This window comes from Ambystoma mexicanum, chromosome 14 (assembly GCF_040938575.1).
Source record: "Ambystoma mexicanum isolate Mex_15411 chromosome 14, UKY_AmexF1_1, whole genome shotgun sequence".
NCBI lineage: Eukaryota > Metazoa > Chordata > Amphibia > Caudata > Ambystomatidae > Ambystoma > Ambystoma mexicanum.
Genome location: NC_090940.1, coordinates 438,632,266 through 438,655,303, shown reverse-complemented (window position 1 = coordinate 438,655,303; position 23,038 = coordinate 438,632,266). Strand labels below are relative to the sequence as shown.

The 23,038-nt window shown below is 46.8% G+C and overlaps 1 protein-coding gene across 1 annotated transcript in view; it reads right to left on the bottom strand.

The window, feature by feature from the left end:
* Positions 1-246: 246 nt before the first annotated feature.
* FCF1 (FCF1 rRNA-processing protein) overlaps positions 247-23,038 on the bottom strand; it is a 204,385-nt gene continuing 181,593 nt past the window's right edge. The window contains exon 8 of the mRNA XM_069637640.1: positions 247-1,519. Coding sequence (XP_069493741.1) covers positions 1,471-1,519 — 49 coding nt within the window. The 3' untranslated portion in view covers positions 247-1,470. The remainder of the gene's footprint in view (positions 1,520-23,038) is intronic.

Here is a 23,038-nt window from a genome sequence, read left to right as displayed (position 1 = left end):
CAAACCAAGGTCCTTCATTTATGTAGTACCACCACTCTGTTTTTAGCTGTGTTTGCGAACCGGATATTGTGTTTGGGGGCTACTTGAAAAACATTGACAAAGGAGTAGACTGAAAGGATGAGTGTATGAAAAGGGAACATTATAAACAGCAATATGGCTAGTTTTCAGCCCAGGCGATATATCTCTGTAGCTATCTGCACACATTCTGATACCAATGATTTGATAAGGAGCAAAGAAAGGCACGGCTTGTGTGGAAACCATTTTTATTTCAGAGCCAAAATGCACAATCTGAATGTTATGGTGAGTAAAAACAATGGGAGAATATTGAAGTACAAAATGTTTCCTCTGAAGTCCTACAGAAAAGGGTCCACAACAGAACCAAGGCACAAGCAGCAGAATCTGTGGGTGTGAACACAGTCACTGGTGAAGAATAGTTCTCTCTCCAATGGGAAATGCATATGTCCAAAACTGAGAATATACTTGTTTTTGGAATCAACAGTTAAAAGAGCTGATCAGTGTTTAGAGCAATTCAACAGCACATACGTTCTTGGAAGCTACAGAACAGTAGGTGGGTCAGACACAGACTATTTCCTTATATAGCTTACTGGATTCAAATATATTCATATTATTCTCGATTTTTCTATATTTTCCATAGTAAACTGGCCACTGGACATGATCAATCTTTCACATCAAGAGATCTACAGTACAAGCAATACAAAATGAAGAGATCTCCATTTGCTGTATAACCTCTCTCTTCTTATCTGTCTTCCATTTGACTGCTTGGACCCATTGGCTATGCTGCAACCATGTCCCCACATGTTATTCACATTCTTTCCTAGTTCTCTCCTCACTCTTTCTAGCCCTAACTCATCCTCTTGCCTAGCATCCTTCTCATCTCTCCCATGCATGGATACCCCCGCTATTGAACTTTCCTGAGTCTTTCACCCATGCACCCCATTTCCGCCATCTTCATTTAGTGCATGACCTCCTTCTGGTGTGAACAGCAACATCTACCTGCTATAGCAATGCAAGAGACTTGCCATTTGGTCATGAGCGGTTTTAACCGGAACGAAGTGCATCATACACACAAAGAATTTTGTTTTTTATTTTATTGAGCATGTCAAGGCTTTTGCTGTCCAATTTGGTATATGTTTACAAAGACCACTTCGTTTCAGGAGGCTAATAACTGAAGACCCATTAGTTCTTCTGGGGGAAATGGCAACTTGAACTTCCAGACCTTTTTGTAACAGCCTTGCTAGCGGTAGAGCCTTTAAAAGTCACCAAGAGGAGCTCGGCAACGTAACGCAATCAATGTTCTATGATAAAGGAGATCCATTAAATGAATCAAACATTGAAGAGAGCTCAACCATGTTGAACCAAGTTCATAAGATCTGAGATACGGATTGCAAGATTCTCTGCGGCCCAGTATCAGGTTCAACCACGAATCCAGGGATAAGAGATAGCAGAAAGTTACAATCTTGGAGCACCATAATCATCTGGCATCCTTTCAATGTTATACCTGGAATAAACAGAGGAAATTAAATAATATTGTGACCAAAAACATCGACAGTAGCAGAGGGTATGTAAGGGGAAAGGGAAACAGAAAGAAGGGGGAATAGGTAAAGAAAGAAAAATATGGATTTCAAGGCAGAAAATCAGTTTTTCTCACTTCAGCGAGCCCCCTACTATTTTCCCCTCTACAGTGATATTTATCCAAAGTCAGGACTGCAACTCTCTTTGGTTTGCTGCCGTTATAGTCCCCAATGCTACTTAGGCTGGGGTTCTCTTAAAATGTCCCCCTTTTGTCCTTTGGGCATTTACTCACCAGGAAAGTGGGTTAGCGTTACAAGGTAGTGTGGTGGCAGCTCCATTTTATTTATCTGGTTTTAATGCTGGTACTAATACTACTGTGTTTTACACAGTTCTTCGTGCTAGATGCTATAAGCTTCCTAAGTGCTGTAATAATAGGAGTTATTAGTCAATTTTAAAATGGTATTGATTTATTGAGCTCAGACGGACGAAAGTCAACCGTGCAGTGGGTTTCGAACAGGCAAAGGGTAGGCTGTTCTCATGTCAGAGACCAATGTTTTACTGGTGTAGCTACGGGTAAGGAGGCCACATGCTTCCTGAAAAGAAGCAACATGGCCACCTTGTGATTTTAAAGCACCTTCGTTGTGCTATCTTCTTGGTGGTTCTTCTTGTACAAAGGGACAGCAATTCTGGCTGTTTCGCCCACATGATCTATGCCTTAGAGCACACAAGGGCTTCCCATGACCAAGTGGGATCCAGTTCTAACTAGGTGAAGGACACCATCTACAACTTGCTCTCACTAAATACTCACTAAATACTTTCCTTCCGGATTTTAAGTTCCTCTGGCACCAACTCTCTGTGCGCCAAGCGCTTCGCTAAACAGAGAGCTGGTGCCGATCTCTTTCCTCAGCAGGCTCCCTCCTATCGAACAGCCTCCCCCTTCTTCGTCTTAAGCCAGATCTCCTCAAATTCCGGAAGCTCCTCAAGACTTTCCTTTACACTTCCTCCTCCCCCTTCTCCCTCCCCTGCTAAAACCCAAAGTTGCTGAGATTGGTGACCAGGGCCCTTATGTGTCCTCTTGGGCCCTGGCCTCACACCCAATCGCCTTCAGCCTCCGCCCACTCCAAGCACTTGCCTTGGCACCCACTGGCCTATGCCACACCACAGCCCTGCACTTATTTATTGGAAGCTGACCACTCACCCAGGCGCTTACAGCGGCTCACTCGCTAGCACTTCTCTCCTGGTACACACCTAGCACTTACACACTCACTCCCTCATCCTGCTCTCTCTCTCTGCACTTGCACACTCTGAATGCTCACAAGACCTAGTAGGTCTATCTCTATCTTTCATTGTTGTATTTGATTTTCTTTCCCATGTTCCCTCCATGCTGCCTTGTGGGCACTATGAAACACAGTTTACTTGATGTATAAGTGCCTCACAAATGCACAATAGAATAAAATGAATAAAAGACACCTTAGTCAATATCGCAGTGAATGCCCGCGCAGTGGTATACACAAGTAGGAGCATAGCTGATCACCACAAATTTGAATGCAGTATTGGTGGCGATTAGAGGGCTGGGATATCCTTAGTTGTGTATGGGCGTATATATATGACAAACATTACATACTTTTAATCGTCTTTCTGATGCTTAAGTGCTCCTGATGCATCTTGTGGATTACTTAAAGAGTGGCGCTGGACCAAAAGCGTAAGCAAATATCCCTGACCAACTGATCCACATTGCGTTCCCCTTGGACACCTTCTGGGGGAACCTGGAGGCATAAGTGTGGCTTTTCGTATTTTCTTCTATGGCAAACAGATCTATGTCTGGATTACCCCATTGTGAGAAAATGTTTACAATGTTTGAATGTAGTTCCCACTCGTCTGTAGTTCCAACCCACAGACAGAAACCTGAGACTTAGGGCAAGACTACCTTGCATTTATGAACCTAAAAGAAATAGCGCAAACAATACTGTTAGATCCCCAACTATACAGACGCACTTGGATAAGCAAACTCAAGCCACAAAACCCTCAACTCCGACCCCAAATTCCACTCACTTTCATAAAAAGAAACACCCGAGTCGAAACAAGCACACAGATAAATCTGCAAGCTATCCTATTCCTAAGAATACTTTATCACTTACTGGAACCCTTATCAACGCCAGATCCATGGTAGCCCATGCAACTGAAATTGCTGACATACTAAACAGCAGTAGAATCGACCTCCTTGCCATAACAGAAACTTGGCTCCACGAGGCAGCAGGACCCTCCCTGATGCTAGCCGTACCTGACAATTATCAGATCCACAGAGTAGATAGACCCAATGCCAAAGGCGGTGGCCTAGCCATCATCACTAAAACTACTTTGCCTATCAGACTCACCACCTCACCTCCCTGTGCTTCCTGCAAAGTACTCTCAGCAAAATTGCAACTCTCTAATAACCGCACGCTAACTATTCACTTGATCTATAGGTCCCCAGGTCCCTTAGGAACCTTCGAAGATTACCTTACCACCCTCATAGCTAACAATACCCAAAATCACTCGCAAACGCTTTTGCTGGGCGACTTTAACATTGGCTTCAATGAGCCAGATAATAAAAATGCCCTCTCTATAACAGCTATCCTAAACGACCACAGCCTTACCCAAAAAGTCCTCACCCCCACGCATGTTAAAGGTAGAACCCTTGACTGGGTATCTGAACTTAACTGCAACATAGTCATTACTGACATCATCCCTCAACCATGGACCAACCACTATCTAATAAATGTCACTGCCATACTTGACCTCCTCAGCCCTAAAATGATCAAAATCATACCACCACTCCCCACCAGAAGTAAAAAAGACATTACTACAGAAAAACTCATCCTCCTCCTCCTGCCTACTATCAATGGCCTGGAGAACAATACTGACTCAGACACCCTAGAAGACACCTTTAATAAAGCTATGTCTCATGCACTAGATACTATTGCACCACCCAAACTACGCAAAGCTAAACAAGAAGCCCACCTTAATGCTTGCTTCACACCCCAACTTAAGGACCTTAGAAAGCAGTAACGAAAACTCCAAACTATCTGGCGCAATTCACCTACAAAAAAAAAATGTATTCAATGACAGAATTACTAATGCCAAATCTAATACCAAGGAACTTTTTGCAATCCTCTGGGAAATGGAATCCCCCATCCAACCAACTGACACGGTCCCCAAGGACAAGATATGGTGCACTAACATACAGAACGCCCTATCTAATAAAATTTCCACCCTCCAGCTTAAAATAACTAATTAAAAGGACGCCCTCTCTCCTTCTGATCAACAAGCACCTCTAGCGACTGAACCTAATACTATCCCCCGTTTTAGCTTCAAACCTATCTCCATCATCGACACTGAAAAGGTTATCCTCTCACTGAAGCCTTCCAACTGTAAGGGCGACAGTTGCCCAGCTCAAATAATAAAGGACGCAGCCAGAGATTTAGCCCCGTTTATCTCAAAGCTCATTAACTCCTCTTTCAAATCCAACACAGTGCCAGCTAACCTAAAAGAATCCTGGGTCCTCCCCCTTCTTAAGAAACAAACCCTTGATCCATCCATCCCAACTAATTATAGGCCTATCACCACTGTACCTTTCCTACTAAAAATCATTGATAGAGTAGCCTATCTCCAAATTGAAGATTACTTAGAAGCTAACCATCTACTAGGCTCGCGCCAATCGGGGTTCCGCCCTCTCCATCGCACTGAAACAGCCTTGATAGATCTTAAAACAAAAATTGAGGAATTCAAGGATAGTGGGAAAACAGGGCTGCTACTCCTACTGGACTTGTCAGCAGCTTTTGATTTGGTGGATCATGCAGTTTTATGCAACCGCCTCAAGCTCGCTGCCAATTTCACAGGGGAAGCTATAGCATGGGTCCAATCCTTTCTAGCCAACCGGACCATGAGAGTCTTTTCCACCTCTACCTGTGCCGATCCCATCCAAATTACATGTGAAGTTCCACAGGGCTCCTGTGTCTCACCCACTATGTACAATATTTTCACCAAGCCATTCTTCGACAAGTTGGACAGACTGGGTGTCACCTACACAAATTATGCAGATGACACCCAGATCCTCATACCCCTTTCGGGCAACTATGAAGTGGACCTGGCTATGGTGAATAAAATATACATCCTCATTCAGGTATGGATGGCCACCCATGGCCTCTGCCTGAACGACGATAAAACTGAAATCCTGCTCCTCGGATCAGACCTTAACCTAACTAAACTCACCCCGGACTATGCCTCATTTAACATCGACAATAATACTATTAAAGGTTATGCGAGAGGTTAAAACTGTAGGTTTTTACCTCGATTCAGCTCTCACCCTTAAAAAGCAAGTGAACTCCCTCGCCTCTACAACCACTTACACGTGTAAACTCATCCGTGCTGCCAGACCATTCCTGTCCAGTGCCAGCTGCCTAACCTTGGTCAATGCCCTTGTCATGTCCAGACTGGACTATTGCAACACCCTATACTCAGGTGCAAATAAGTCGGTCATTGACAAACTCCAGAGATTACAAAATAATGCTCTAAGAGCAGCTTTGAATATCCCACGTAGAGAGCATATCTCCAAACACCGGACTGAGGCCCACTGGCTAAAGATAAAGGACAGAATCCTCCTTAAAACTATTTCTCTCACATCCAAATGCCTCAACAATCAAGCACCCCCCTACCTAGCTGAAAGAATCAACTGGAGACCCTCAAACCGACTGACGAGATCTGCCAACACCTTCTTACTTGAAGTCCCGAGATTCAAACTTACCACAGCGGGTGGATCTAGCTTCCCTGTTAGAGCTGCACAATCATGGAACATACTCCCACCTGACCTCAGACGCCCATTACCCTACACTAGATTTAGATGTAACGCTTTCAAATGGCTGCACAACAATGATATGTAACGATATTCACCCTTATCTAGCTGATCATGCTATACATATGTTAAAACGGTATTCGTCTACGCTTACCCATCTTGATCCTATATGTACTTTATCACTTGTATCATTTGTTGCAAGTTACCTCTGTTTTGTAATAGCCTGTGTCAGGCACTGTAACTAAGTTTCGAGTCCACTTGTATTGTTGCGCCCAGCTGCCCAAGGGCTTGGAGCGCATTATCAAATAAACAAACAAACAAACTCGTGTTCCGAGGGTTGGTCTGTGTTTCTGCGTAATGTGTCCACTAGGCAGTTGTGTTTCCACGGAACGTGTTGCGACACAAAGAAAATGTCCCTCTGGAGGATTTATTTCCAGATTTTCTGTGCTAGTCTGGACAGATGTAGAGAGAGTGTCCCACATTATCTGTTGATGTAAAACATGGCGGTTGTGCTGTCCATGATAATGAGTACATTATTCCCTGTTAGATGAGACTGGAAAGCGTGTAGTGCCTTGTACACTGCTAGCAACTCTAGGAGACTGATTTGCTTCTTCGCTAGTGTTTGTGTACACATGCCATGCAGTGTATGATGGAGCTAATGCGCACCCGAACCTCTAAGTGATGTGTCTATTGTAATCGTGACTTGTGTTGGCGGGTTGACAAAGGGTTGTCCTTTTAAAAGTTCACCTTTGTCCAACACTGAAGCGCCAACACCACAGTCTGCAAAACTACCACTAGATCTTCCTAATTCCTCTGTGCCTGCAACCACCGTTTCGCTAATCATTCCTGTATTGGACGCATGTGTAGCCTAGTATGTGCACAATGAAGATGCATGATGCCATCATACCAAGAAGGCGCATCACCTACCGGACTATTATCTGACAACCGACTCTATAACATGGAATCTGTAGCAGAAAGTTTTGGACCCTCTAGTTGGAGGGGAACACGAAAGTGTCTTTTTACCGAATTACAGCTGACTGGGAGCTAGGCTTGACATTTTTTTGTTGCTAGAATACCCTAGTTGATGCAGAATGTCTTTTGTCTTCTATGTATGCCGCTGACATATTTGTGGTGTGTCTCCTGTTATGAGCCAGTCGTCCAGATAAGGGTACACTGGAACTGAGTGTCTGCGTAGGTGTGCCATTACTACTTTTGTAAAGACCTGAGGGGTCGACACAATCCCAAAGGGGAGTACTTTGCATTGGTAGTTTGTGGACCCCACCCTGAATCTTAGGTACTTTCTTTAAACTGGCAACATTGAAGTACGAAAGTATGTATCTTTCATATCCAGTGTTGACATGCAGTCTCCCCTCTTACGCAACGTAATAACTTCCTGTAATGTCACTCTGAACTTCGGGGGTTTGACATATGTATTTGCCGGTCTTAAATCGAGCAGTGGATGTTTGGATTTGTCTTTCTTTGGAAAAAGGAAGCACACTGAATAAATACCCTTGTTTACCTCTGACCGAGGAACAAGCTCTATGGCCCCTTTTTCCAGAAGTGCTTCTATCTCAGCTTATAGAATTTGTTGGCGTTCTAAGGACATCCTTCTGTATCTTGGAGGATGATTGCGTGATAGTTGTTGAAATTCAATGCAATATCCATCTCGGACAGTTCACAATACCCACTAGTCGGATGTGATCCCCTTCCATGCATGGGCAAATAGTGATCTGACTCCACAGAATAGGAGATTATTTTCGATTGGCATGTTAATAAGCGTGATCCGAGTTTCAGGTTTGAATACAGGATGTCTGAGCCACACGTATCATTTAATAAGTGCTCCCTCTGCTACTATTCTTCCTGCTGTATCTACCTCGTCAAGCGTATTCTTGATAATGGCGTTTGTTGGGTACGATTTTCATAAATGTGATAAATCTTCCTGACCTGTGTCAATCACAGAACCTTTTGCTGTACTTGCTGATTATGTTTCCCCTTTTCCCTAGGCGAGTGGGAATCCTTTTCCCCCCTCACCTAGCCTTTATCTTTATATAGCTCACCTTTAGTCAGGACAGTTTTTCTGAAGTCCTATAAGGGCTTAGTAAAACAGTAAGACTGCACTTTTAGTATAAGGCTGTACCACCTGAGAATATGGTAGCATAGACAGAGCAGCCAGGCTCATTTTAGGAGGGAGAGAGGGCTGTAGAATCCTCTCGGGAGGATAGCTCAGGGGCAATGTCCTCACCTTGGAAGCAAGACGAAACGGAGCAACACAGGTTCGATCCCCGGGTCCGCGCTTAGAAATCTCTGGGTATTAAAAGCGTGTTATAAATAACCTATCATATCATATGGTCCAAAGTAACACCAAAACACCATGTATTGTAAAAATAAATTATTTAAATACAAGTAGGCCCAGATAAATTTTGGGGGAAATAAGTACTATCACAGATCATATATACTCATTATAAAAACACAACAGTACTTTTTTTCTTTTGTAAAAATTGTAATTCAATGAATATACATTTAAAAAAAAACAACAGTAAGCTTTAAAGTACAGAGACAAAAGCACAGACCTTATTTAGAAAACAAACAGTATTTCTAGGTAATTCAGACATTATCAAACACATTTAGTATATGGCACACCTATTCATGCTGGTGTAAAACCATTAGTTACTTTCAGATTACTTTCCAGTAATTCAAGGGTAGTAGACCCCTTCAGATATGCAGTGACACTCAGTTAAGGAATCACATAAACAACTAACCCTGTTACCAGGATGCTTTTCTGAATAGTGGCACACTCATTCAAGGAACTGTATATACCTATAAGTACATTTATGAGAACACAAAGTTATACTAGGTGAGTAATACTTTTTGTGTAATATACAATTATAGTTGCTTTCAGCTCAGTGGAACACAGTCTAAGATAAGCAATACATTTTTACACTAATTTAGGATGCACCAGGCAGGCCAAGGCCAGCTACACCTACAGAACACTTGTCAAAAACGGCAGACAGCTATTCTAGGCAGGTAAAACCTAATTTTGTAATACACTTTTACAGTTGCTTTTCAGATCAGTGGAACACAGACTGAGGTAAGCAGTAACTACATTATTTTAGGATGGCACACAGCTAAATCAAAGTGAGTAAAACCCATATACTTTTTAAAGGAGCTATCAGCAACTTAAAGGTAGGCATAAACCAAAGACTGTTTTAGGAACGATATAAAACAGACCAGGTAAAGCAAAACCCAATGTTACGCTTTATGAATGAAATGTTATTCTAGGAAGGTAAAACCTAAGGCAGACTTATTCTAAACAGGCTATACAGTATGTTAGGGGGAGCAAGACCCAGTTGGGGAACCTATACACCTATTCTCTGAAATAAATAGTGAAGTCAACAGCATTACTTTTGGGAAAGAGGCACAACCAATTCACAGGTGAGTAAATTAACCTTATATATACACTTTTCAGAATGGCACCACACACATTCAAGGTAAGAATTTTTGTAACTGCTCACTCTCAGAGTTGCAGTTACAAACGAACTCTTTCACAAGTAAGTACTTTTCAACGCTTTTTATACTTTTCAAGACAGAATCCTTTACTTATCAAGACCTTCCCCAGTCTAATGCATGAGTTCACTCCGAAGCAGAAGAGGTACCCTAGTGGTTTAGGAGCCAGCTGTAGGCAGGGTGAGACAGGGTTCTGTTGAAGGCAAAAGTCAGAGTTCCTGTGGAAGACTGTTCAAACAAGTAAGTAGTTCTCTTTAAAGTTAGTTAGGGTCAACGGACTTCAGAGAAGACACCCTCTGGGGAGTCCATCAGTGGCCCTGGACTCTGGATGAGAGGCCTCCCAATCACAGAAAACACCCCAAAAGCTTTACAGAAATCACACAGGCTTAAGGTAAGTAAATAGCACAGCCAACACAGTACCTCAGCACAAAAGAAGAGTTGCAGCAGGAAAACTACAGGATTTGCAGCCAAACACCCAGTCGATTAATTATTTTGTCATGAAGATGGAAGACAGGACTTTGGAAGGGATTTTGCAGCAGGGATGAACGTAGAAGGCTCCAGGCAAGAGTTTCTTCGCAGCTGGATGCGGCTCTGCAATTTTGGCACCCTTTTCAGGAGCCAGAAGAAGACTGAATATCGCCGATCGGATTCTCATCACTTGCAAGGTCCAGCACTATGGTGAGGAGACTTTTCGGAGTCAAATCATGTCTCTGGAGTTCCAGCAGGATGCCACCAAAGTTTCAGCTATATTTAGAATGTTGAAGACTGTGCCCCACACACTGGCTCGAGGTCCCAGGGTATTGCAGCTCCGCAAGGTCGCAGCACGACATGGAACAGCTCAAAATGCAGGTCTTCTTCAGTGGATCTCACTAGGCTCTGGGTCGGGGTCGTCCATTAAGGGATCCCCAGGTCGATTGGAAGGAAAGGTTACAGCATGCTCTGGTTCCACAGCAGGCTCCCCGGTCACTGGAAATCGTCTCAGCTGCTTTTCCTTCATCATCCTCTTCGGTTTTGGTTCAAGTGGTCGACTACCTCTTCAGCTTCCAGGTTCTGACTTTTATGCAGGAATTTCCCGCTATGGATGTCAGGGGAAGGAACACTACAATGTTGAAAAAACAAGGCACGGCCATTTTGGTAAAATGGGCACCCATGGGTGCCTGTACAAACAGCCTGCAGTAAAGGTACACCAAATTAATAAAAATTTTCACTGCCACCAGCCATTAAAGGTAAGTTTGTCCTTGTAATATAATTGTTACAGTTTTAGTGTGATACACTGTATATCCCCGGCACTCCACCCCAGCACTCAGGGGTGCCAGTGTTTTTTTAGTGTCTTGGGTCTGTGGAAACAACAAAATATAGATGTCTATAACACCATACCTTACAACACAAAAGTATACTATAAGGAAAGTGTATTTGTAGATGCTCAGGAGACTCCTCCCATTAGAGACACTTGGGCCAGCATTACAGTGGTCAATGAAACTTTCTTCAAACCGGAGGATGTAGCCAAGGCACCCAAAGGACCCACTAAACTTGCTGGAAGCCCTATCCAAATGGTTCCTATTTTGCCAGCCTTCATCCAGTGCAATAATATGACTGAGAATCCCTGTGAGTGTACAAACTGAAGTACCTCAGAGAGTCCTGTTGGGTAATGACTTAAAAGCTCTTGGAGTAATGTCTAGTACCCCCAGGCTTCCCAGCAAAAAGAAATGGGAGCTGACAAGATTGGCTAGAGAGGCAATCTTAAGAGTCTAAGTTTGAGATCAGGGAGGAATCCAGCATCTCAAACCAGCAGACAGGCCAACCTTCCACTTCTAAGAAGAAGAAAGACTCAAAGGAGAAATCCAGAGTCTCTGGAAAGAAAAAGGGTCTCAAACCCAAACTTGTTCTGAAAACCAGGGCTTCCCTGAGAGGAGAGTCCCATGTCACACCTGTGACCCCATGCCCGGCTGAGTGGGAGGATCAACCAACTGCTGAAAACCCAGTGGCTGGTGAAACAGAACTGGAGGAGAGCCTTCCTTGCAAATGAGATCTGGATCCTAGAGACCATCCTAAGCTGCAAACTTAACTTGCAGTAGGTGGACCCTCTAGGGCAGACTTTAGCAGAGGACAAAGATAGTGTCCCTCTCTAGAAGGTCTGTGACAACAGACCGCTTCCCAGCTGGAAGGGCAAGAGCCAGGGAAGCACAGACTACTGGGAGGATGGGCTCTTCTACAGTGAGCCTACAGAGTCGACCCCAGGGGACTTCAGGCGACTTGTAGTACCTCAGGAGGTTAGGCCAGTTCCAACAACTAGCACATGAGATTCCTCTGGCTGGTCACTTGAGCTCCAAAGACCAAGAGGCTTTCTCTGTACTTTTACCAGCCCAAGGTGGGTGCAGATGTTGACAAACATTGTAGGAGCTACCACACCTGCCAGACCTATGGCAAAAGTGGATCTAAGAATGTGGCACCTTTAGTGCCCCTCCAAGTGGTGGGAGTCCCTTTTGAGGGGATGGGGAGTTTGACATTATTTGTCCCCTAGACCCTCCAACCACCTCAGGCCACCGATTTATATTGGTTGTGGTCGCCCATGCTACCAGGTACCCGGAGGCCATACCTGTGAGAACTGTTACTGCCCAAGCAGTAGCTAAGGCCCTCCTTGGTATTCTCACCAGGGTGAGGTTTCCTAAGGAGGTAATCTCTGACAGGGTGTCACATTTTATGTCCCACTACATGCAGACCATGTGGAAAAACTGGAGTTACATACATGTTCTCAACAGCCTACCATTCCCAAACCAATGGGCTGGCAGAGAGGTTTAACAGAACAATGAAAGTGGGACCTTCTACTGCCATGCCTTTTATTTTCTTACAGAGAGGTGCCTCAAGCCAGAGTGGGTTTCAGCCCCTTTGAGCTCCTCTATGGTTATCCAGTCAGAGGCCCCTTAGCCCTGATCAAGGAAGGGTTGGAGAGTGCTCCTTCCCTAGAGCCTCAGGAGGAGGATGGCCCTAAAAATGATTGAAGCTCTAGTCAAGCATGGTCATGACCAGAAGGCCAACATGGTGGAGTTTACTGCAGACCAGTTAGTATTATTTATGGTTCCCACAAGGCAGAGGACCTTACAGAAGAAATGGATTGGACCCTTACAGGTTGGAGGCAAACTTGGAGAGGTATATTATTTAGTGGACTTGGGCAACCCCAAAGAGGCCCCTAGAGTCTATCACACTAATCGCTTGAAGGCGTATGTCTCCAGACCAGAACTAGGAGCTTTGCTTTTAGCCTGTGCTCAAGATGAGGAGGAGTGAGTCTCTCCCTGATCTCCTCGGGGGACAACCTTCAGATGAAACCACTGAAGGAGTTAAACTCTCTTCAGATCTAACACGGCAGCAACAGGAGGAGTGCACGACTCTGTTAAGGCAGTTTGCCTCCCTGTTTTCGCTGACACCAGGCTTGACCCCATGGGGCCAGCATGATATCGCCACTGATGACAGTCTCCCTGTCAAAAGCAGGGGCTACAGAATGTCTGATCATGTCAGAGCACATATAAATGAGGCGGTCAACAAGATGCTTAACCTTGGAGTTATTGGGCCATCTACCAGTCCATGGGCTAGTCCGGTTGTGCTAGTGTCAAAGGCAGGAAACAAAGAATTGAGATTCTGCATGGACTATAGGGCTCTGAATGCAGTCACAAAGACTGATGCCCATCCTTTACCAAGGACAGGTGAACTGGTGGATTAACTTGGATCTGCCAAGTTCCTCAGTACATTTCACTTGACCTCAGGCTATTGGCAAATAGCCCTGACAGACCATGCCAAAGAGAAAACTGCATTTTCTACCCCAAGAGGCTTATACCAGTTTAGGGTTATGCCTTTTGGACTAAAGAATGCCCCTGCTACATTCCAAAGGATGGTGAACCAGGTTCTGAATGGGTTAGAGGACTTCTGCATTGGCATACTTGGATGCCATTGCAGTGTTCAGCCCCAATCTTGGGTATGTTTTGCAAGCTATTGAACAGGGCCATCTGACCATTATGGCAAGTAAATGTCAAATTGGTCAGAACAAAGTGGTCTACCTTGGGCATGAGGTAGGAGGTAGTGAGATTAGGCCCTTGCCTTGTAAAGTACAAGCTGTACAGGACTGAGCCACCCCCACTACTCAAACCCAGGCGAAAGCCTTTCTGGGACTCTCTGGATACTATAGAAACGTTACTGAAAACTATGGGACCATAGCTTCTCCCTTAAATGTAATTTCCTCTCCAAAATTCCCCAAGAAGGTCACATGGAATGAGGAGTGTGCCAAGGCATTTGAAGGGCTGAAACAAGCCCTCTGCAAAGCTCCAGTCTTGAGAGCTCCCGATTGTAGCCAATCCTTCATTATACAGACAGATGTTCCTAATACAGGGATAGGTGCAGTGTTGAGTCAACTGGGTGAGCAAGGCAGAGAACACTATTTGCTTCATAAGTAGAAAGCTAAAGGACCGAGAAACAAGGTGAGCAAAAATAGAGCGTGCATGTTTTACCATTGTGTGGTCATTGAAGAAGTTTAGGTCATACCTTGAGATGGTTGTTGCAAATGAAGGGGGAAAATCCTAAATTGTTAAGATGGTCCATCAGCCTCCATGAGTTTGATTTCGCCATCGAGCATAGGTTAGGATTCAATCACAAAAATGCTGATGGTCTCTACAGAAAGTATGACCGACTGGAATAGGAGATTCATCCAGGAGTGGATTAAATCTTCCTGTCCTTAGTCTGAGGGGGTGACGATTTAATGGGAATGATACATCTTCCGGACCTGTGTGATAAAGACTTTTCCTATGCGAAAACATGTACCAACAGACGAAGTGACTTCAGTAAAGGTCAGTATTGCACTTATTTTGGTTACCAATTCAGTTATTAAGTTGTTAAGGAAGGAAAGGTTAGAATAAGATTTAGAACATACTTTCAACAGTTTGTAAAACAATTACAATCTCCCAAAGGGAGGCAGATAGAGTTTTATCCCAGCAATAATAGTGTCAACAATTACAACCTACGAGGGAACAAGTACTGCCAAAGCCAATAGGTTCAGAAGGGTGCCTCTAGGGAGCAAGGACAGCCAAATTCAAAGGACAAAGTCAATAGTTCTCATGCACTTTTTCTTTGATACAGTTTTGACAAAGTTAGTAAGTTCAGAAGAAATCACTGTAACTCAAGTGAGCTACTTTGTAGAGAGCACAAGCTTTTAGGCCAGTGCAGGTGAGTTAGGATTAACTCCAAAGTTTAAAAAAAGCACCTGCCAAGGTAGGAAGCACAACTTATGGCTAAAAGGTGAATACCCCAAGGCCCACGGTACCTTTCATTTGAAGAAAACTGTTCAAGGTCCAGGAACAAGGGTCTGCCAAGCTGTAACAAGGAGGAATCAACCTGGGTCGTGGTGACGAAACGGAGGACGTCTGGATGGCTCCTGCGGCAGTACTCGGGAAAGGGACTCCCCAGCAATGGATTTCCATTGTTTCAGCGGCACTTTGGTGTTTTGGCGCCTTTTTCTCAGCACCAATGAAGAATGAAAAGCTCTGGTTGGAAGTAGCTTGCTCCCCCGGTCCTGGACTCTGGTGAAGGGACTGTGGATCAAGATTTCCTGCTTCTGTAGGGTCCTCTGGATGCCACAAAGATTTGGACTTTGCTAGATGATGCACTCGTCAATGTTCACATGACCCCTGGCATTGGGCTTCTGCAGCTCTGATGAGGCACAGCAAGACAGGGGGTTGCACCAAATGGAAGCTCATCTTGAGGCTAGTTGGTCCCAAAAGCCTAAGGGAGGAAGTCGTCCCTTTTTGGGTCTTCCCAGTCGATTTAAAAACGGGGTCAGCACAGCTGCAGGGCTTCACTGGGCACTTCGCAGTCCAGGAGGGTGCTGCTGGCGTCTCTTCATGTCTTCTGCTTCAGATGTTCCTCTCTAGTGGTCGACTCTGTCTCTAGTCCCAAATACCTTGCCTTTGTAAGGTCACCGGGTATCCACGGGGATGCCACTCAGCCTGTCTGGACTTCTGGCGACCTCAAACCCTCCCTTGGAATCCGCTCAATGAAAGACTGGACCTGAAACGCAGGATTGCCAGAGGTCAAGTCTCTATTGGAAAAACACAGGTTTGGCAGAAAAAGTCACAAAACCACAGCGCTTGTATGAATAAATATTAAGAGTGCACATAGGCTGCAGGTGTCTGAGAGGTGTGGGAGTACTACCAAGTACAACCCACTGTTGTGGAAACAATTAGAGCACGGGCAATTCTCAGTCGCACTGCGCCCAATAGTGCAAAATAGGCATGTGTTGCAAGTAATTGAAGAGAGATGTGGTTATAAGTCAGATGGATTTATTTGCAAAGTAGCCTAACACGTGTTTCGAGTCTAAACCGACTCTTCATCCGAGGCTGTAAATGGGAGATGGGACCTAAGATAAATTGATTGAAGGACAGTGCCAGAAAACTCTCTCACGGCTTCGCAATTGCGGTAATTTCAGCACAGCAGGAAAAGCCAAAGTGATGTGAAAGGAAGCAGCCAGGGCTTCCAATTACTTGCAACACATGCCTATATTGAACTCTTGGGCGCAGTGCGACTGAGAATTGCCTGTGCGCCAAGTCTATAATGGGTCTGCTTGCTTGACCCCCTCTTCCTTGGGTCCAAACCTTCCCCCTCCTCACCTTGTTTTCTTGTGTAGCGCACTCTCCGTCCTGCTTCCGGTGCAGGGGTGTGTTGACTGATGAGGGCTCGATGTGCCTAGTTGCTTCACTGGCACTGGCCTGGCGGACAGGGCTTGCTGTGACTTCAGCCCGACCGGTAAGTAGAATGAGCCTCATGAACAGTTCTGTTGGCTCTGGTCTCTTTTATAATGTGTCTTTCCTTCCTTAGGTGATGGAGGGGTTTGAAGATGGCGACGTGCTGCTGAGGTGAGTAGAACCTACGGTGAGTGAGTGCGGGGCACGATGCTAATCGCTCTTAATTGCATTAACCAATGTTCGTTTTTTGTGCCCTTTTACGTGCCGCAATAACCCAGCGTGGATGCAAGCGGAGGAGATGAAATGCAGTGAGAAAGCTTTTGCGCTAACCTGATATGTCTTTTCCCCTTTGCAGGTCGACCGGATGCTGAAGTTACCCCAATCAGCGGGAGTTCAGGTAAGCGTTAAAATCTTCTTACAGTTTGAGCAAGCTAAGATATGCGGAATGCTTACTAATGTCTTCTCTTCTGTTCTTTTATCCTTTCGTAGGATGCGGCGTGCCGAGATGGAGATGACACCGCCGCAGTAACCCGCAAGACTGGAGGAGCGATGGACAGAAGCTGGATGCTCTTCAAGGTAAGGGTATTACTAATGTGTTCTTGTTCTTGCAGGAGCGCCAGGCACGGAAGAAAGAAGAAGGCCTCTTGGAGAGAGATCCGAGCATGGTGAGTGTCACGCTGCAGGTGCAGAGAAAGGCAAAGCGTGTTTCTCGGGCCGGGCGTGGTTTAAATAGTCCTCAGGTATCCCATGTATACCTGGGCTGAACCACACCCAAAAGGCTAGACTGCCCATTCAGTTCAAGGAACTGAATTATATGGGGGCATCCATTTTGCCCATAATAAATTGCAAGTCCAATGCTAAGTGGATCTTAGGGCTGTGTGTGAGATTGGCGCCACAGGCGCCAGGTCTGAGTCCAAGTGGGTCTCTGGGGGGATGGAGAGACCCTTAGGGGCCAAGTAGGTGACCGTGGCCTGGCTCCAGCCTGATATCTCAGAGGGTTGGGGCAGGAATCATGACAGCCTTTTATGCCAGTTCCCATTCATTCACAGCCTATGCAGTCAATCACACAACAGGGTGGCTGTCCTTCCAGTACAGCCAGTCAGAACTGGTTTCACTCAGGTACACCTAGAGACAAAGGACAGGGGAGTTTCGGGACCATCACTTCCTTCTGCCCTTCCAGACACAATGGAGCCTTGGGCAGGCTTCAGGGCTGAAGTCCACCAAAGGCAAAAAACACAATGGACTCAAACCTGTGTAGAAGGCATCCGCCTCTGGTAGAATCCCTGCTCCCATTTCCCTGTGTTTGGCCTACCTCCCGCCCCCCCAACCCACCCACACCGCCCCTGATTGGCTGATCCAGTCTGCCTTGCAGACCTAGACGACGGCTCCAGCCCGCACTCGCGTCTTCCACCATACGTGCGAGGTGAATGTGCTTTGCCGCATCTGCACCTAAATCCGGCCCAAATCCTGCATTTTAAATATTGTCATCGGGCTCCAGGCCCTGTGTAGAAGGCATCCGCCTCTGGTAGAATCCCCGCTCCCATTTCCGCATTTCCCCGTGTTTGGCCTACCTCCCGCCCCCCAACCCACCCACACCGCCCCTGATTGGCTGATCCGGTCTGCCTTGCAGACCTAGTCGACGGCACCAGCCCGCACTCGCGTCTTCCACCATCCGTGCGAGGTGAGTGTGCTTTGCCCCAGCTGCACCTAAATCCGGCCCAAATCCTGCATTTTCAATATTGTAATCGGGCTCCAGGCCTTGTGTAGAAGGCATCCGCCTCTGGTAGAATCCCTGCTCCCATTTCTGCATTTCACTGTGTTTGGCCTACCTCACGCCCCCCAACCCACCCTCACAGCCCCTGATTGGCTGATCCAGTAAGCCTTGCAGACCTAGACGACGGCTCCAGCCCGCACTCGCGTCTTCCACCATACGTGCGAGGTGAATGTGCTTTGCCGCATCTGCACCTAAATCCGGCCCAAATCCTGCATTTTAAATATTGTCATCGGGCTCCAGGCCCTGTGTAGAAGGCATCCGCCTCTGGTAGAATCCCCGCTCCCATTTCCGCATTTCCCCGTGTTTGGCCTACCTCCCGCCCCCCAACCCACCCACACCGCCCCTGATTGGCTGATCCGGTCTGCCTTGCAGACCTAGTCGACGGCACCAGCCCGCACTCGCGTCTTCCACCATCCGTGCGAGGTGAGTGTGCTTTGCCCCAGCTGCACCTAAATCCGGCCCAAATCCTGCATTTTCAATATTGTAATCGGGCTCCAGGCCTTGTGTAGAAGGCATCCGCCTCTGGTAGAATCCCTGCTCCCATTTCTTCATTTCACTGTGTTTGGCCTACCTCACGCCCCCCAACCCACCCTCACAGCCCCTGATTGGCTGATCCAGTCTGCCTTGCAGACCTAGACGACGGCTCCAGCCCGCACTCGCGTCTTCCACCATACGTGCGAGGTGAATGTGCTTTGCCGCATCTGCACCTAAATCCGGCCCAAATCCTGCATTTTAAATATTGTCATCGGGCTCCAGGCCCTGTGTAGAAGGCATCCGCCTCTGGTAGAATCCCCGCTCCCATTTCCGCATTTCCCCGTGTTTGGCCTACCTCCCGCCCCCCAACCCACCCACACCGCCCCTGATTGGCTGATCCGGTCTGCCTTGCAGACCTAGTCGACGGCACCAGCCCGCACTCGCGTCTTCCACCATCCGTGCGAGGTGAGTGTGCTTTGCCCCAGCTGCACCTAAATCCGGCCCAAATCCTGCATTTTCAATATTGTAATCGGGCTCCAGGCCTTGTGTAGAAGGCATCCGCCTCTGGTAGAATCCCTGCTCCCATTTCTGCATTTCACTGTGTTTGGCCTACCTCACGCCCCCCAACCCACCCTCACCGCCCCTGATTGGCTGATCCAGTCTGCCTTGCAGACCTAGACGACGGCTCCAGCCCGCACTCGCGTCTTCCACCATACGTGCGAGGTGAATGTGCTTTGCCGCATCTGCACCTAAATCCGGCCCAAATCCTGCATTTTAAATATTGTCATCGGGCTCCAGGCCCTGTGTAGAAGGCATCCGCCTCTGGTAGAATCCCCGCTCCCATTTCCGCATTTCCCCGTGGTTGGCCTACCTCCCGCCCCCCAACCCACCCACACCGCCCCTGATTGGCTGATCCGGTCTGCCTTGCAGACCTAGTCGACGGCACCAGCCCGCACTCGCGTCTTCCACCATCCGTGCGAGGTGAGTGTGCTTTGCCCCAGCTGCACCTAAATCCGGCCCAAATCCTGCATTTTAAATATTGTAATCGCCCGCTCCCCGGCTCCATTTGCACAGGAGCTCGGTGAGTAAGCAGACCCCTCCAGGAGCACCAGCTTTCTCTCTTTTTTGGTATAAATTTAAGGTCCCCGAGGCCTCTCTGCGCCCCTTGCAGCCCGCATCCACCCGCTCGCTCGCTCTCCCTGCTTTCCCCCTTCCCTCCCGCCTCCCGACCTGCCCAGGCCCGCTCTGATTGGTCCCCCGACACTTCACCACTGGTCCTCCCAGGGCAGCCCTCTGCCCGGCAGCCCCCTGCGGCTAAGGGCCTCAAGGCCAAGGGCGGCTCCAACAGAGGCGGCTCCAGGAGGTGTCCGCAGGGGGAAGCCAGTGGCCAGCCGTCAACCAGCAACTACAAGGACCTGTAAGGTAGGTGTGGCCTGGCTCAGGATTAGAGCAGCTACTCTACCCCAGACTCCGAGCCACTTACCAAACCCAAAGACTTTTTTATTGCATTGTATGAGGTTTGGATTGCACTGATAGGCCCCTCTCCCACTATACAGGTCTCTCAAATTCAGCAGGGGCTCTGTCTCCTAATTGCATTGCATGATGTTTAGGTTGCACTGATAGGCCTCTCTCCCACTATACATGTCTCTCAAATTTAGCAGGGGCTCTGTCTCCTAATTGCATTGCATGATGTTTAGGTTGCACTGATAGGCCTCTCTCCCATTATACATGTCTCTCAAATTTAGCAGGGGCTCTGTCTCCTAATTGCATTGCATGATGTTTAGGTTGCACTGATAGGCCTCTCTCCCACTATACATGTCCCTCAAATTTAGCAGGGGCTCTGTCTCCTAATTACATTGCATGATGTTTAGGTTGCACTGATAGGCCTCTCTCCCACTATACAGGTCTCTCAAATTTAGCAGGGGTTCTATCTCCTAATTGCATTGCATGATGTTTAGGTTGCACTGATAGGCCTCTCTCCCACTATACAGGTCTCTCAAATTTAGCAGAGGTTCTGTCTCCTGATTACATTGTATGAGGTTTAGACTGCACTGATAGGCCTCTCTCCCACTATACAGGTCTTTCAAGTTTAGCAGGGGCTCTGTCCCCAAACTGCATCATATGATGTTTAGATTGCACTGATAGGCCTCTCTCCCAACGTGTGGGTCTCTCATATTTAGCAGGGTTTCTGTCTCCTAATTGCATTGCATGATGTTTAGGTTGCACTGATAGGCCTCTCTCCCACTATACAGGTCTCTCAAATTTAGCAGAGGTTCTGTCTCCTGATTACATTGTATGAGGTTTAGACTGCACTGATAGGCCTCTCTCCCACTATACAGGTCTTTCAAGTTTAGCAGGGGCTCTGTCCCCAAACTGCATCATATGATGTTTAGGTTGCACTGATAGGCCTCTCTCCCACTGTGCGGGTCTCATATTTAGCAGACGTTCTATCTCCTAATTGCATTACATGCTGCTTAGGTTGCACTGATAGGCCTCTCTCCCACTATACAGGTCTCTCAAACCTAGCAGGGGTTCTGTCTCCTGATTACATTGTATGAGGTTTAGACTGCACTGATAGGCCTCTCTCCCACTATACAGGTCTTTCAAGTTTAGCAGGGGCTCTGTCCCCAAACTGCATCATAGCAAATAGATATTTCCCATCTGTGAAAGGCACAGTGAGTAAAAGCAGTGGCTGCGAACTCTCAAGTGGTTAATAACCACTGAACAGGTTATCAGGCCTTGATCTGTCGAGAGAGGGGCGCCCGCTACCTTTGCAAACTCATATGATGTTTAGATTGCACTGATAGGCCTCTCTCCCACTGCGCGGGTCTCTCAAAGTTTAACAGGGGCTCCGTCTCCAAACCGCACTGTTTGTTGTCTAGATTACACTGGTGGACGACTCTCCCCACTGTGCAAGTCTCTCAAACTTAGCAGAGGCCCTGTCTCCGAACGGCACTGTGTGATGTTTAGATTGCACTGACAGGACTCTCGCCCACTATACAGATCTCTCAAATAATCTGACTGCGCTTAGTTCAGTACCCTACCAAACCCGGAAACCCTCCACTACATAACTAAATCCCGTACCAGCGGACCGTTAACACCCTAACCCCCCCACCTCCACCGACAGTGCACCCTTAGGAAACATACCCTACCCACCGACAGGAAACAACACTGAACCAGAGAACACCCCAGCGTATCCAGAGAAGGAAAACCGAGGTCACTGCAACCGCACAGCATAGAGGACCAACTACCACACCACACCAGCGCCTAGACTGAAAAATGGCCCGTACCAGAAAAGGACGCAGAGAAGGAGAAGAAGATCGTGCAACAAGAGACATGAACACACAACACCGACAGAACCCACAAGAAACAGCCCCACTGGAAGAAAACACGCCTAAAACAGCCACAACCGGAGCAAAATCCACAAGAGAAAAATCCTTATACCTCACACCTTACCTCGCAACAACCACGGTACACTGACACCCCAACACGGAAACCTCTAAACATGCAAAGAATTTCCTGATACACGTGGAAAAAAGACGGGGACACTCAACAAGAGAGTGGGAGGGCTCCGACCCCTTTACCCCTTACATTACAAGAACAGAGGGGCAACATCGATTTCCACTACATCCCGCACAACACAGCAAAGTACCAACAACCAGCAACACCACCAGCCACCCAACAATCAGACCCAATGAAGAAACCACCGCTGATCGTCATCCGAGTAGCATCACAGCAGAAACACCAAGACTAATCAGCCCTGTTATCAACTTACTAGACCGCTTCAATGAAGAAGCAACTGTCGCCGTTCTTCATCCTACAGACTTCAATGCGGAAACACCACGAGCAGACAAATTCAAACTCGAGCAACAAATAACCTCAAAACAAAATCTCACCCAGAGAATCCACTGTAATCTAATAAACGCAAGGTCAATGTCCAAACACTCAACGGAAATATACAACCTCCTGTCAGAAGGAGGCATAGACATCCTATTTGTAACCGAAACATGGCTAGACGACAACTACAAGATCACCCTCAACAACTGCCTGCCTGAAGACTTCAAATGCATCCAAACAAACAGAAAATCCAAAAGCGATCATCCACAAGGAACAACAGGCCATCAAAATGGAAGATCCACTAAACATCGATAAATGTGAATCTTTAATACTACGACTTTCAGTAAAACCCAAAACCCACCT